Source organism: Ascaphus truei, chromosome 13, assembly GCF_040206685.1.
Source record: "Ascaphus truei isolate aAscTru1 chromosome 13, aAscTru1.hap1, whole genome shotgun sequence".
NCBI lineage: Eukaryota > Metazoa > Chordata > Amphibia > Anura > Ascaphidae > Ascaphus > Ascaphus truei.
In genome coordinates this window covers 44,648,169-44,664,914 of record NC_134495.1, presented here as the reverse complement: position 1 = coordinate 44,664,914, position 16,746 = coordinate 44,648,169, and the positions used below count along the sequence as shown (strand labels likewise).

The window sequence follows — 16,746 nt, the reverse complement described above, 5'->3', positions numbered from 1 at the left end:
GTCTTTTTTTAGTGTATCACACATTAATTGCTGTTTTTATACATCTTGTCCATTATTACATCTGCCGCATACTTCAAGCGCTCCTGTTTTCTGTTTGTGCTTGTTTTGTTCTACATTCAGGATTGGTGATCCGTGGTTTTGGGGCAGCTTCCAGTCAGCTATTTGGACCTGAACTTCAACTTTTTTACATCAACATCTACTCATAGGCATTGAACCTATTGTCCTGTTACACTTGTGGACAGTGGATTTTATCTATAGACTTTCTGTGTATGTACACACATTTGTCACAACTCATTGTGTCACGGAAAGGCTAGTACTGGTTTTGATTATTTATACACTTTTATAGGGACTGGTCCATGTCATTGTCCCCTGCTTTATGGTACAGTTACCCGTTGAGCAACTGCTCACCGATTTATCACCTTACTAGCACCATATAGCACAGTATTCCAGATAGTGGTGTATGCATTGATTAGTCCCTCTTTACAGGCTGTGGTTCTGTGTAGCGCACTCTGTCCCACCCCCCATTCACATTAGGAAAATGGGAGCCCGACTAAGGGATTGTGCGCATGTGCCAGTTACCTTGGGGCAGGTACCAAAGTGCTTCCCACGTTAGCTGGCAAAAGTTAATTGGGTATAGATAATTGTCAACCAATATCTGAGACCCAATGTTAGGGATAGAGCCCAAATCCTATAAAACCAATTGTCAGCTCTATGCCCAATGTTGTTCGTGACTACATCTGAATGATACCTGATGCCTTGATGAATTGCTAATCCGAATCCTCTGATTACTTCATTGCCCCATTTCCCACGTAAGTGTATATATTCTGTGTGTTATTTGTTCAATATTGTGTGTTCACATTCCCTGAAGGAATACATTTTCTTTATCATATCAGTCGCATTCAATTCAACACAGTTATTTTGGTGTATATTAGAACCCTGTAAACTATTGTGACAGTAACCTCTGTCGCCATAGGGATTGAATGGGGTGACCATCGCGGCTAGCGCGAGCCGTTCTTGCAGCCCCCGAGGGTCGGACCGTACATGGGTTGTGAGAGGAAGTCCCCTGGAGTCAGGGGCAAAAGGAACCAGCGCTCCGGCGCCTTCGGGGCCGGAGTTATGCAGTGTAACACCTTTTGAACTTGACTGTGAGCTACTTCCCACAGTCATTAAGTGATTGTAGCTCTTCCTTTGAAGTGGTTTTGGCATCCGCCCAGCTCCGCTACAATTATACAAAAAATGCAATGACCGGGCGCTTCAGGCTACAACAATACCCCAGTCCAATGATTGTGAACAGACAGAAAACCTGGAGGATAGACATACAACACGTGGGATTCGTGATATCTGGAAGAGAAGAGGTTAAAAGCACAGATTGTCTCAAAGGAACAATAACACAGCAAGTCTGTAAATTCATTACTTTAATCTGTTGTGGAGTTATTTATGGATTCTTGTGGCTGCGCAATGGTCGTTTCCTTTTTGTCCATTACATACTAGGAGGAGTTCAGAACCAACAGCCAGCAATTGGATCACCATCGCTCCATCAGCTGGAATATTGAAAATAACTTTCCATATCTGTATGGACTAATCATTGGACTGGGGTATTGTTGTAGCCTGAAGCGCCGGGTCATTGCATTTTTTGTATAATTGTCTGTAATGAGTTTGTGAGGAATTTGTTTGGCAGAGACCCCGTGGCAGCTTTCACTTAGCAATAAGCTTATTATTCACATATTGTATTTACACTTTATATATTTTTTTGCCCTGAGTTATAGGGTATATCTTTTTTTAGTTTATCAGCTCCGCTACAATGTATCACTTCATCCTTCGAGAGCGCACCCTAAGCATTTGCCATAGGAAAGCATGGCGCCATTGACTTACAATGGCGGAACTCCACTCATGCATTCCTATGGGCAAATTCCGCCATAGACTATAATGGCGGAGCTCCACCATTCATCTCAATGGGGAAAAACGTTGCCATTGACTTCAATGGAGAAACTCCGCTCATCATCTCGGGCGCTATCTGCTGGCCGGTCGTGATATAGGGCCAAAACTGTCTCAATCTCCATTCACAGGTATGGAGATCAAACAGCGACCTATGGGACAGTGCCAGCAGATGCTACCTGAGCATGGGGGAGGGGAACAAAGGGTAATAGACATATACACCGTTAGCCCTTGCCCTCGGGACCTGTTCCAAGTGTAACCTGCGTGGTGCAACACTCTAAATGTGGGAACATTATAAATCAGGGGGATACATTTGGGTTGTGTAGCAGGGGAACATGTGTACTACAGGTACATTTCTGGTTAACCCCTCACTTCCCAGATGGCTGAAGGGGGTGCCTAATGGGGGTGACCCCTTTATTACTGGCTTAGCACCCCTCTACCGTCACAGGGGGCTCCACCCGGGCTAGTTCGTCTTTACCTTGCTCCGAGAGACCCTGCCGAAAATGATATCTCTGCACGGCCTCATTCTACTCAGTATCGTTAACCCATCTGCGGAATTCAGTGGCATACACAGCTGCCGAGCGTCTTCCTTGACGAAGATTGTTCAGAGTTGCCTCAGCGGTTGCACTACGATTTGGGTCATCAAAAATAAGACTCATGGCTTCGATAAACTCATCCAGATCCCCTAGTAGTGGGCTATCCTGTTCTAACATAGGTGGGACCCAAGCACGGGCCTCATCCTTGAGCAGGGTTATGATCAGTCCAAAAAAATGGAGACAGGCAGTGCACTGCCAAAAAGACAGGAGGAGGCTCACAATAAAATGAATCCTTTATTCTTGATCTGGATACAACATAACCCCTAAAGAGCTAAAAAAAAAAATCACACACCTACGTGTTTCGGGCCTTGTGCCCTTTATCAAGGTATATATTGACTGGAGACTGGAACAGGATGATAGCAATAGTTAGCACAGCAGTAACACAGGAACCTTGCAAGAGCTTAAGAACCAGTATAAACAGGCAAGGGAGGAACAGGAAAGGGAGGATTATATAGGCAGGCTGAGCGGTAGAACACAGGTAGTGTTGTCAGGTTTCAGGGTCTGGAACGTTCCTTAGTTTAGCAGCAGCAATCCCGGTGGACAAGTATAGGCACTGTAGGCTAAAACAAGACATTGAGAGAGCGGCAGCAATCCCGGTGGCCAAGCATGGGTACTGCAGGCTAGAATATGACAGTATCTATTGTTTGTAAACAGATGTTCCTTTGAATTATACTATTATTGACAGTTTTGAAATTGACAAATGGAAACTTAAATATTGTTACATAGTTACATAGTAGTTACAGTAGTTTGTTAAAAAAAATACTATAAAAAATGTATTAAAATATTTTAATTACACATTTTTGAAAATCCATAAATTATTTCTTAGGGAGAAAACTGTAAAGTTTCCAGTCCAGGCTTTGGCTGGAACATGCCCTTACCTGGCTGCTGTGGACATTTTGATTACTGGCAGCCTGCTATATTGGCTGCACCTGTTCAAGGGCTTAAATAACAGCCAGTGACATCCAGTCCCTTTCTCAGCATTGTATATGTTTCTCTTTGTTCCTGGCCGCTCTGGGCTCTAGTTCTTGAGCCTTCTAGTTCCTGAGCCTTCCGTGTGGCTTGCCTATCCCTGTGGCTTCCCTGTTCCAGAGGCCAGCATGTTGATGTGGCCTATCCCTATTCATTTGGAATTCCTGTTGCGGATCCTGGACCGTGACTATGATCTCGCTGCCTTCCGCCTGCCATGACCTTTTGCCTGTCACCTGGATTCTGCACCACTGCTGCCTGCCCTGACCCTTTGCCTGCTTAACAACCATGGATACTCTAACAGGACTCCCTGGGTTCTGGTTGGTTAATTGGCATCCCTACCTCAGTCCTGCGGGTCCGCTTCCTAGTCGGAGATGAGCACCGTCACAAAAATAAAAACACACACATTATCACCCAGCACCCAGCACTTCCACTGCAGCAAGATATTCTGGGAAATGACATGCAAATGAGCACACAGTGCCACTTTTTGCTTCAAAACCATTTTAAACATGGTTCCCTATAGGCTTAAGCCTGCTGCATGGTCACAGCTTTAAGCACAGCCAGGTTTAAGATGCATAGCCAGTAAACCCACCCACAGACAGCTATAGAAATCTATATATATAGATTTCAATGTTCAAATCACACAATCAAACATATTTAAGATCTGACAAACATCTATTATGAATGTATAAAAAAAATTATGAAGAGGGAGGTTTTTAATCGCGTAGAAAGGAGCCTGGGTCGAATTCTATGTGAAGGCCTCCAGGAGCAAGTGTTTTAAGGTGGTAAATCCAATAAGATTCCCTTTTTGAAATGTATGCGACTCTATTACCTCCCCTCCAATGTACTTTCTATTCCTACACGAAGTGGTTAGAAACACTGTATGTTGTTAATTTTTTCTTCATGTCATAAATGTGTTCCACCAACCTTTTAACATGTCTACTGGTCCTCCCTACATATTGGAGTCCCCACAGACACTCCAATAAGTAGATTACAAAACTACTACTTCAATTAATAAAAGTGTCAATTGTGTATTCCTTCTTTGTAATTTTTAATTTTAATGTGTTCCAACTTTTACTGCACTTACATCCCTTCTGTTTTATGTGCATAGAATACATTTCACACAAAGAGTATATTTCTTGATAAGCTAAAAAACATATTAGTTTGACAAATTCTATGTCTTTCACTCAGGTAAAAAAATATGTACATAGTTCAGATAATTAAAAATGTAAACTGAGAATGTAGTCAAAACGTCTGAAGATATTTAGATAAATATCTACTAATTGGTACTATTTCATAAATCACCGTCCAGCACTGGAACAAACCATACAACTAATTAATGTGAAGGTGTCTAATGGAATGGCACCACTGTAAGGTCTGACACTTAACGTCAGAAAGCCAGTACCCAAAAACAGCAGGTCAAAGTACACTGTCTATCCAGATTTCGCCCTCCGGGAAAGCACCTTGGTCTTCCTGAAAACGAAGGAATCCTAGGGCTAGGACAAAAAGGGTGCCAAAAACACAAACTGACTAATCCTAGCCTACTCTATTAGTATGGTAGCGTCACTACTCAGGACCACTGGGGGGGGGGGACCGAAAATCTATGCTCTTATAACTGGGGTACCTCCCACTCACACTTACGAACCACGGGCTCTCAGTGTGAGCCAAAGCCTAATACCATAATATTGGTGGTTTCTGTGGGCAATAGGACCTCTGCGAATGCAAGGGGTCTCATGACTCCCAGAAGATCCACAGCAAAACTAGAGCATAACACAGTGCATACACAGTAACAATCCTAGTCTAAACTCACTTGGAGGTTGTCACCAATCAGGCTATAAGGGGAACCCACCCAAGAGCAATGTTCTTATACAGGGGCACACTTCCAACCACTCCTGGTAATCACTTACTCACAAAAGGAGTCAGTCCCACTCCAAAGATAAGTGTCTGTCTATGCTATACTTCAGCGGTTACTGGGGACAATGGGACTCAAGGCACTGCTAGTGACAGGGTTCTTAGGCTGCGTTCATAGAGATGGGAGCAGTGCTGAACCGCGCTGAGGCTCGCCTGCTGAAGCCTGTGCGATTTCATGCACATGCAGGCGAGCCAGCGGGCGCGATCGGGAGGCGGGGGGAGGCGGTTCAGTGACATCGCTGGGCCAATCGCCTGCAACGCACTGACATCAACGCCACAGCGCCGACGTCACGGCGCCGTGATGTTGACACTGCTTCGCGCTGATTGGATGTTTTCAGCCGACAGCGCGCTGAAAAACAGCTTGGCTTTCGGCTGAAAAATCCAACTCCTCGGCACGCCTGCGGACGCTCACGTGTGCCCCCTCTAAATACATCCTCATTGAGGATGCCGGGGCTCAACGCGGAGCATCCGCACGGCTCAGCGCGGCCTCCCCTGCTATGGATGTGGCCTTAGAAAGCACACTAGCAAGTACCACACAATGCAGTATACAACAGAATAACCAAGGACTAAGAACCACATGAGCTAACATTCAGTCACGACAATGGAGCTATTAAACAATATTTAATAAAGCGATACCATACACAAGGGTTAACATAGAATTCAGCAGCGAGTAGCTGTAAAATAATTGGGAGGGTAGTAAAGGTTATTAAAGCTCACAGTATAAGAGAAGTTAAAGTTTGTGTGGATAGGAGGCTAGGAGCAGAGTCAGGAGGTTACTGCATGGTCCATCATGTCCAAAGAGAGACAGTACAGCAAGTGAATGGCTTCCCCAATTAAATCTAAAGGTCAAAATGCCAGGAAGGGAATTTTAAAGATTCTCTGCCCCATTGTTCCGTATGGGCTTTTTGCACCTATAGGGACATTTGTGGCAGTTGATAATCTTCAGCCACAATCAGGGCATGCCCGCACAAAACAGACATGTAAAAATAAGAGGGAAGTGGTTAAAGATTCCATCACCAGTGGTGCCACTTTGTCTGAGATCTCAAAATCATCAAAAGCCTCATCTCAGCAGGGGTCTCTCAGCAAATGGCAGCAGCCAGGTACAAGACAGAGGAAACAGTTCAGGGGGCTTTGGTGGATGTGACTAGGGGGAGGGTATACTTTCTAGTAAAAAACTATATCCTATTGTAAATACATTTTTACATCTATTTCACTCCAAAATGAAGGTAACAGGCTGGGCATAACCTTTATTTCAGGGCCACTTTAATCAAATAAGGACCTTAATGAGAGCAAAAATCCACAACTCTCATAGTGACAGTTTTAATGTTATATATTATCTCTGTGGTGTCTCTGCATTTGAACAAGCTTTGATCTTTGGGTAAAACATTTCCCACATTAGGAGTAATTAGTCTCTTTCATATGTGAAATCTCTGATTTCTGTGAAATCTCTGATCTCTCCAAGATCTGAGTTCTGGGAGAAAACCTTTCCCACATTCAGATCAAACAAACAGTTTCTATCCTGTGTGGATTCTATGATGTGTAACAAGATTTGAGCTGTCGGAAAAACATTTCCCACATTCAGTGCAAACAAATGGCTTCTCTCCTGTGTGAACTCTCTGATGTATAAAGAGATGTGAGTTCTGGGTAAAACATTTCCCACATTCAGAGCAAACATATGGCTTCTTTCCAGTGTGAATTATCTGATGTCTGACCAGTTTTGATCTGTCGGAAAAACATTTCCCACATTCAGGGCAAACAAATGGTTTCTCTCGTGTGTGAACTCTCTGATGTTTAACCAGATCTGGCTTATTGGTAAAACATTTCCCACATTCAGAGCAAACAAATGGCTTCTGTCCTGTATGAATTATCTGATGTTGAACTAGATTTGACTTATGGGAAAAACATTTCCCACATTCAGCGCAAACAAACGGTTTCTCTCCTGTGTGAATTATCTGATGTCTAACCAGCTCTGATTTATGGGGAAAACATTTCCAACATTCAGAGCAAACAAATGGTTTGTCTCCTGTGTGAATTATCTGATGTCTAACCAGATTTGACTTATGGGAAAAACATTTCCCGCATTCAGAGCAAACAAATGGTTTCTCTCCTGTGTGAATTATCTGATGTCTTATCAGATCTGACTTATGCGATAAACATTTCCCACATTCAGAGCAAACAAATGGTTTCTCTCCTGTGTGGATTCTCTGATGTTTAACAAGATTTGAGCTGTGAGAAAAGCATTTCCCACATTCAGTGCAAGCAAATAGTTTCTCTCCTGTGTGAATTATCTGATGTCTAACAAGGTTTGAGCTGTCAGAAAAACATTTCTCACATTCAGAGCAAACAAATGGACTCTCTCCTGTGTGAGATTTTTTATGTCTAACAAGATGTGAGTTCTTGGAAAAACATTTCCCACATATAGAGCAAGAAAATTGTTTTTCTGCTCTGTGAATTCTCTGATGTCTAAATAGAAATGATTTACGAGAGAAGTGTTTCCCACATTCACAACAAAGAAACATTTTCACTCCCTTGTGAATTGTCTGATGTTGAAAAAGATCAGAGTTACTAGTAAAGCATTTCTGACATTCAGAGCACTTATGCAGCCTTTCTGTAGTGTGTGTTCTTTGGTGAGTTGTATAAGCTGATTTATTATTAAAGTTTTTACCACATTCACTGCACTTATACTTCATTACTGACAAGTTCTTGTGAACTTTCTGTGCATTAGCGTTTCCTTTGTCCCACTTCTTAATATAAGCAGATGCATCTTCAGTCCCTGTATGTTCTCTCAGTGTATAAATGTGGGAGGGATGTTCTTCTTTACGTGAGCCCGATTTCTTCGCCATAATTCTCACAGCTTTTTTCTGTCTCTTACTTGGGTTATTTTGCCTCAAGTAATTTGCTCCTTGATCACTTTTAACAACACTGTTGTCTTCATTCACATGACCTGGTGAGCAAAGAGGAGTGTGCCATCCTGCAGGTGTACTTCTGCTCATGGATTTATCTGTGGGAAATAAATGCACGGCTAGAAAATAAGTTAATTAATAGCATAAAGATAACATTTTTGGTTTAACATTTAAATTAGTATAAAACATGTCCCAAATTGTAAATTGAATGTACTGTAAGCTAAAGTAGTAATGTGGCAAAACTAAAAGCAACTCCGGGGTTAGTTTACTTTTATATACTGTAGCTATTTTCTGCAAATCTATTGAAATAAGTTAAAATAACTGAAATGTTCTAATCTTTTCTTAAAAAGTGGGTTAAGTTATCTGAGCTAAAAAATAATTCACAGGTGTATGACCTTCAGACATGGCATCCTGGACCCCACATCAAATACCAGGGACCAGAATAAATGCCAAACAAAATGGGTGTCCTGACTCTGTGTGGTGGGAATCAGACAAGTATGTATACTGTGAGAGAAACCCTGACAATGCATTTGTGTGTTGTAAATGACACTGGAGTTATAGTGGTAAAAGTTATCCATGTCTGGTATGTGGAATGACACCAGGAGTAGTCTGGTGACATTGAAGGGAAAGATTAGAGAAACCCAGAGAGTTATTAGGATCCTTTAATCCTTTTGTGATTAGAGGATATTGGGATCCTCTAATCATCTAAGGATCCTCCTAATCTGGACACAAGAGATTTGAAAGAAGCTTTTCTCTGTGTGCTATCTCAGTAGAATGGAGCAATACCTCTTACCAATGTGTCTGATACCCCTAAGAACATATTACATGTACAAGTGGATGTAGAAGACTTGGACAATGACTCAAACTCAGATGAAGATGTCACAAGTCAGAATTAAAGGGAGAAAGGGGAACAGTTGACATCCCATGATCTTGGAAATATTATTTTCTGGGTGTTTCTCAGCAGGGGTTAAGCACAATGTGGGGAACAGTGTGAGGATCAAAAGGATGAGGAACAGAGCAGTTGTTTGTGGGCTGGGCAATTTCATGCATTCTGATTAGCTGCTGCTTGGTAATGCTGTCAATAAGGAGGTTGTGCCAGGAGCATGTGTAGCTCTGATTATCTTGGACATATCACCCGAGTCGTGCCAAAGGTGACTGTCATGGTAGATAAGATCTTCACACTGGGATCAAGGCACCAGGCAGGATAAAGCAGTTCAATAAAGAGGATTTATTGTCACCAGAGCCAGTAAACGGCACAAAATCACAAACAGAGCTTACACTCACCATACAGAAATAAAAGAGATCTGATTGTTTGCTGCTTTTTGAAGAAGAAAAGAGAGCATCATGGTGTATATATGTTTTAATATTTGTATTCACTTGACTTTATCAGTAATTATTCACCATTGTGACACTTTTGTCATATTGTTGCACTAATTGCACTTCATAACGCTCCCCATTACTTTTATTTCTGTATGCTTATGGACCTAGAGGTAGTTCCTATTGGGTTTTAGAGCATCTTCTTATTTATTCAACTTTTCACTAGCGGCGGGTTATTTGTCTCACTTCATACAACACTCACCATAACAGGGAATACTTAGGAGCCAGGCCCCACTTCCAAGGCTTACCTGGGTTTGCTTCAACTCCTGTGGAGTTAGAGATCACCCAGACCTCTTTGGTGCGAATCAGGGCTAAGCACTTTCAAATTCTCCGATTAAAAGTCCTGCTCTCTGCTGCTTCTCTGGCAACTGAGAGTCCCACAGCACAAAAGCACTTTTAATTCTCCCTCTCAGTAAGACTCCCAGGCTCATTTTCATGTGTCTCTGGCACAGCCTTGAAGATCACCACTTAGTTCATCTCTACACTAGGATAAGTTCGATACCTGAAACGCTGATCGGGTGCCCCTTACATAGATTCCATGCTGCCATAGGAAATCATGGTAGACGGGGTGGCGACTAATCACGATGCGGATGCTGCAGAAGAACCAATGAGGATGAAAGGGCTCGTTTGCATTGGCCAATCAGCACGGGAGGCAGGGCGGAGCCGAGTTAAAGGGCTTGAGGGAAATACGAACGGGCCAATAGGAGCTGCACCGACCAGTGGGATCTCAGCAACGGCTTCCCCAGTCAGCAGGATATCACCCGAGGGGATCAGTGCTGCAATGTCTGGAGGAACATGTCAGGAAATTACCCTGACATATTTTCCTAGTTCTCCCTCTCTCCCAGTTCCTCTCTCTGTCCACCGGGTGTGCTGCTGTTTTCTGTGTGCTCTGGGGTTCCTCTGTCTGTCTCCTTGTTGCTCCTGTTCTCTGTCCTTATAGTTCCCGTTTCCTGTTCCTCTCTTGCCTTTGTTTTTAATCAGACTCCTTGCCCATGCTTCTGCCACAATTTCTGTTCCTGTACCTGTTTATTACGATATATTACAGGGTTATAATATACACCAAAATAACTGGTTTGAATTGAGTGCGACTGTGATATGATAAAGAAAGTTTATTCCTTCAGGGAAGTTGAACACAATACAATACACTTACTTGGGAATGGGACAATGAAGTAATCAGGATTCAGATGAGCATTTCATCAGGCATCAGCAATCAGTCAGGTATAATCACGAACAACATTGGGCAAAGAGTTGACAATCGGTTATATAGGATTTGGGCTCTCTCTCTAACATTGGGTCTCAGATATTGGTTCACAATTATCTGTACATAATTACCTTTTGCCAGCTAATGTAGGAAGCACTTTGGTACCTGCCTCCAGGTAGCTGGCACATGCACACAAACCCTTAGTCAGGCTCCCATTTTCCTAAACCCACTCAAAAGAGTTGGCGTCACTAAGTCTGCCAGATGGGGATCTGGACCAGGGAAACATAACTAAAGGTGTGAATCACCAACCTTTACACAAGTACCCATGTCCTGCTCTTCTCCGACCCTAGAATACTTAATCAGGGTGGGGGAGCCTTTAATCAGTGGGCCTACTGCAGACATACTGTCGCCCCCTGACCATTAACATATTGTATGGTTCAGGGATTTTTGCGGGCTTTACTCTAGGCATAAAATATAGTACAGTTACAATATTTTATATATCTCAAAATATTCCGTTCGGATGCGCCGAGCGGGCTAAAACTTGCCCGACCCCCATGCCGGAGGGGACTCTACATGGTGGCTAAGCTTCAGCTCGCTGTGACCCGACGAACTGGAGATACAGTATTACATTTTAAAACGAAATGTTTTAGAAATTGCATTTCTCCGCCATTGAAGTCAATGGCAGAACCACACTTTAAACAGTTACCCATACTCTGTTCAGTTGATCGGAAAGGGCTGGAAATTGCCATGCAATCATGCCGGAGCAGTGACTGCACGATGGCCAAATCCCAGCCCTCTAGTCCTTACGGAACCGGAGATATGGGTTTTACGCTTCCACACTTTCGGACTTAAGTGTTTTAAAGCCACGTGGCTTTTCTCTGCCATTGCGGTCAATGGGGCGACCTTGTGGCGGCCGCGACCCTTTCCCATGGCCATTGCCCGTCTGACCCTGTTGAGGTCGAGTAAGGGGGTCCCCCTGAGCTAGGGGCAAAAATAATTAAACCGCTATCTGCCTAGGACCAGAGTTACAATTTTAAAATGAATGAACTTGGCCGTGACCAAGTTCCCACGCCAATTTAGTGATCAAAAGCTCTTTATTGAAATTGTATCCGCTTTCGGAGATTGCGGTTTGGCCAGCAGCCAACTCGTTCTTGGAGAGCGAACTCAAGGAATCCCCATTGAAAGACATTACGCCATTTACATTAATGGAGAAATTCCGCTCATCCTCTCGGGCGCCATGTGCTGGCCTTCTTTGAAATCAGGCCAAAACCCTTGAAATCTCCATAGACTTGCATGGAGCTCCAATGGCGGCCTATGGGACGGGTTGCAAACGGGGATTAAAAAGGCGGGAAGGGGGGGCGTGGCCAGGAGGTTGAACAAGTTGGTCACAGGTTTGCCTACTGTAGTTCCACGAATACACCGAGCTAAACCAGCAAAAAACCCTCTAAGATCGGGGGGGAAAAACCCTAAAAGACTGCCCAAAGCTCCCAGTACAGGAAACCAGGTCCTTGTACCTGACTAATAAGTTAAAAAAGTGCTGTCTGAGCGCTCTTGGTGCACAGCTTCCCCTTTACCAGGAAAGCCAAGATGGCTGCCGGGATCGTGCAGCGCATCTAAAGTGGAGCTCCGGACCGTGCTCAACAATTAAAAGGTACGGGGGGTGGGTCACGTTGCAGCTGCTGCAACGGGGGGCAAGTTGATCCCAGTGCAGGAAAGAGGGAAACACCAGCAGCCCCTCTCCCAAAAATACCACGCATCCCCGCTTTCCCGCCGAGAGGGAGTCACAAGATGGCACCGTCTGACATGTGAGACGCCGAGCCTACCCGACGGGAGAGAGATTGCGACGGGGCCGAGAAGTGTGTCCTAGCCTGAGACTCGGGGGTCTCGTGAGTCCCGGAGGTGATGAGACGGACTGTCGGTCGGGGAGAAGAGGGGCGCTCTGACAGGTGTGACGGGCGGCCCTGCTGAGGGTGGCTGGTGGCCATCTTGTCCACCCGATCGTGCTGCCCACTGACAGTGCTAGCTTCAACAGAATGCCGGGCTCCAAATAATGAGGCTTTTTCAACACACTCTCCCCCCACTCCAACTAAATTCCTATGTCCCAATACCTAGCACAAAGAGAACACTGAGCCCAGTGCAGCTCTTAAGGTGGCCCTGAATAGAGGGAGAGGACCAAAAATATCAAGGAATAGGGGTTCGGGCCCCCAGAGGAGGGGAACAAAAAGCAAAAAACTAAAATAAATAAAAGATGCAAGGAAATACAAAAAAATATATATGTAAATGACAATGACACCTCAGAAATGAGAGGGCTTATTTCAATGTAAAAAGAAAAAATGAAACTTACATACCAAATATGCCACCAACCAAACAACCCACTAAACCACAAAAAAAAAACCCACGGGAGGCCGGACTCTTCTTTAAAAAAACAAAGACAGGAACTAAAGATCAAGAAGCGTCTATCGCAGGCGAAGACGCAGAGCCAGAACCAGACTCTGAAGACGAGACTGATACCCGCTTACTCGCAAAGAAATGCTGCTGTTTGTCCAAGACATCAAAAGCTCCTTCCGCTTCGAGATGCAGAGTTTTCATCACAGTGTCAGAGAGGAAATAGCATCTATAGGAGACCGTATCGTGGACTTGGAGGAGACAACTCCTGACGAAGCAATTAGCGAAACGCGTAGAGTTGACGCAGTGAACCAACGATCTGAGGTACTGGCAAGATCAGAGCTGTTACCAGACACAGATTGAACTTCCGCCCTCAGCTGTTACGCGACAGCGGAAGTGACGCGGCGGCAGTGACGTACGCGGAAGCCCACAGTGAGGAGCAAGTGAGATGCTGGAAAGCTGCTTGCAGACGGGGTCCTTCAGATCTATCGGCGGTTCTCTCCCATACCTGATTATTTTATGGAAAATGTGAGTTTAATCTACTCGTGATGATCTTTAATATACTTGGTTGAATAGTATGCACTATTGTGGTTTCCTTTTTTTACATATACACCACATTTACCCACTGAGGGATATCCTGGCATTTGCGGTTGAAAAGGCTCCAGTCAGAGAGAGATGGATCTCTGACATGTGATATTATACGACGTATTTTGTGAGTTCTATTCTTACAGACTACAGGGTACATTATCAGTTTATACAGTCTGCACTATATATGTTTATTTTTCTTTCACATATATGTCACGACTGTGCTCGCCACAAACCTGGGTCGGACCGCGTGGCTTAGGTGGGGTTGTAAAAGCACCGACCTGAGACCGCGCAGGCTGATCCGGATTGCGCAGTTTGTAGTCGTACGTCGCAGGATCAGGATAGGAGAAGACAGCATCGTCGGTGGACACGCCAGGGTCAGGACTGGAGACATCAGGGTAAACGTTGTTCAAGCAGGAGTTCGGCAACAGGTAGTCAGGAGAGCCCCGCTTCAGCTTAGGAGTGCGGGAGTGGCCTCTGCGCGTGCGGCGACCATGGCCCATGGTACTGGTCTCAGGAGCTGGTAGACAGACCAGAGCAGCACACCGCCTAGCTGCACTGGTAAACCAGTGCTTCAGCGCAAGAGTCCTGAGCGGGCTGGGGAATCCTCCGATTCAGCGCAGGAACCAGGACACAGCCTCTCTAGATTAGGGAAAGAGTAGGCCCCAGGAACCAGGAAGCTGAAGATACTCAGGGAAACCTCCGCTTCAGTGCAGGAAACCAGGAACAGACCGCTGCATGAATATAGCAGCCGGTCACAGGAAACAAGGAGCTGAAGTAACAAGGAGTACTCAGCTTCAGCACAGGAAACAGGAACTGACCGCTGCATGAGACTAGCAGCTGGTCACAGGAACCAGGGAGCTGAAGACAACAAGGAGAGTACTCCGCTTCAGCACAGGAACAGACCGCTGCGTGACACTAGCAGCCGGTCTCAGGAACCAAGGAGACAGACAAGACAAGGCTTATGGCAGAACACAGAGACATCCAGGAAGGACTATGCTCGGCAGGGGGCATTGTGGGAAGGCAAGACTTAAAGGTCAGAGAACCAATGGCAGAAGGGGCGTGTGGCAGTATTGCTTTGGTGAGTGAATCCAGGCTGCAGTAAATATCCGGGAAAGTGTTCCAGGACTGCACAGGTCTGCAAGTTAAGGCAAACATTAAACCGAGGAGCGGATTCCTTACAGTACCCCCCTCTTCACGTGAGACCTCCGGGCGAACAAGACCACTCATAGAGTAGGGGGACCAGGAGTTGTTCCAGAACCGTCTAGGATTGGTGTTAGAGTCATGGTTCAGAGACTCATGGTCACTCCTTTGTGTACCCCCACTCCCCGGAGAGAACTGCGGCCAGATAGGGCCATCCATGGGTCTCGGGGACATCGAGTTGTTCCTAAAGTTTTTTAGGCGGAAAGGGTATCCGTAAACGAGCAGTTCCTTGGTGAGTACTGTTCTAGGATATGAAAGTGGTGGTAGAGATATCATTGGTACCTGGCTCGCCCCGCGAAATGGCTTGGGAATCCAAGGCTGTGAAGAACCAGAGGGTTCCGGAGCAGAAACGGCAGAAGAACCCCCACTGGGAGCCCAGTCTTTAGTAATGGGACCAGAATTTAGGATAAGCGGCCTTGATAGTTGATCGAATATACCCAGGCGACCTTTGGGACAGACAAAGTCTTGGCTGACCTCTGCATGTAGGAATTTGAGAGGGACTTCTCCTCCAGAGGTCTCCCAGGTAGTGGTCAGCGAGGGTATAGGGTGGGTGGGAGCATTTCCCGGTATTGGTATGGAAGGTGACAAGGCAAGCAGTAAACCAGACATAGAGACCGAAATCTTGGGGTACGTACAGAGTATTTCCAACTCAAAGGAAATAACAGGGGCAACAGAAGGTTCCGAGGGGGAAAAACATCGTTTCACAGAGGCAGAGAAGCACTCAGCAGTGGAGCTCTCAAATACTGGGGAACCCTCAGTGGGAGATAGTATTGTCTGGGGAGTAGGAATAGGCTTTGGGGCTCTAATATCAGAAACTTGAGAATCAGGCAGAGCAAGGGTAGCGGAGGGAGGGGAGCTAACCTCAGAAGCTGAAGTCTGTACTTCAGTGACAGGGACCTGAGAGACTACAAAAACAGCAGCGAGTAAAGGAATTGACTCCGGAGCTGGAGGCTCGGAATCCATAACAGAAACATCTCGCAAAGCAGGGGTACCGATAGGAGAACTAGCGTCAGGAGCTGGTGCCTGGGAATCAGTTACTGGTAATGGGAGAGTAATGATGGGAGTTAAAGAGACAATAAGCGGTAAGTTGGAACCGTGGAAACTCTTAATAGCAGAAACCTTTGAAGTAAAAGGAGTCTTATCCAAAACTACAAGGGCCCTAACAACAGGGGTGCTTGTCATGACAAAAACAGATTTAGGCGTGTTTACTAGTGCAAAAATTCTGATAACGGGACTCCTAGCCAGTGGTGAGGGTGTCAGGGTTTGACTAGTGAGAACATCAGATATAGTGATAAGTGACTTAGAATCAATCACTGAGGTTATATGTTTGCTGGACATGTGTGAGAAAGTACCCTTTAGGACAGGAATTTTAATTTTTACCCCGAGTAACCCAACGGTTGCTGGAGCACGTTTAGCTGCAGTGCTGAGGGACTGAGGTTTAGCAAGAGCAGTAAAACTAAATAGCTCAGATTTAAACACCAGGACTTGTAATATAAGCAGGGTGGTCTCAGACTGTACTAAGGGGGTAACAACTGATATGCTGATCCCTGGAGGGTTTGCATGGGCAGAGAAATCAGGGAAACTAACAGCAAGGACGACCTCTATAGAAAGAGATTCTGAATCTGAAGGGAGGTTTTTACCTCTCCGAGTATCAGGGCTGACAAGGCAAATTTCAGAGAGAGGG

At 45.1% G+C, this 16,746-nt stretch overlaps 1 protein-coding gene across 1 annotated transcript in view; it reads right to left on the bottom strand.

Moving 5' to 3' along the window:
- Window positions 1–16,746, bottom strand: part of LOC142465301 (uncharacterized) — a 96,990-nt gene that overhangs the window by 40,559 nt on the left and 39,685 nt on the right. Inside the window, exon 5 of the mRNA XM_075569332.1 lies at window positions 6,946–8,409. Coding sequence (XP_075425447.1) covers window positions 6,946–8,409 — 1,464 coding nt within the window. The remainder of the gene's footprint in view (window positions 1–6,945; window positions 8,410–16,746) is intronic.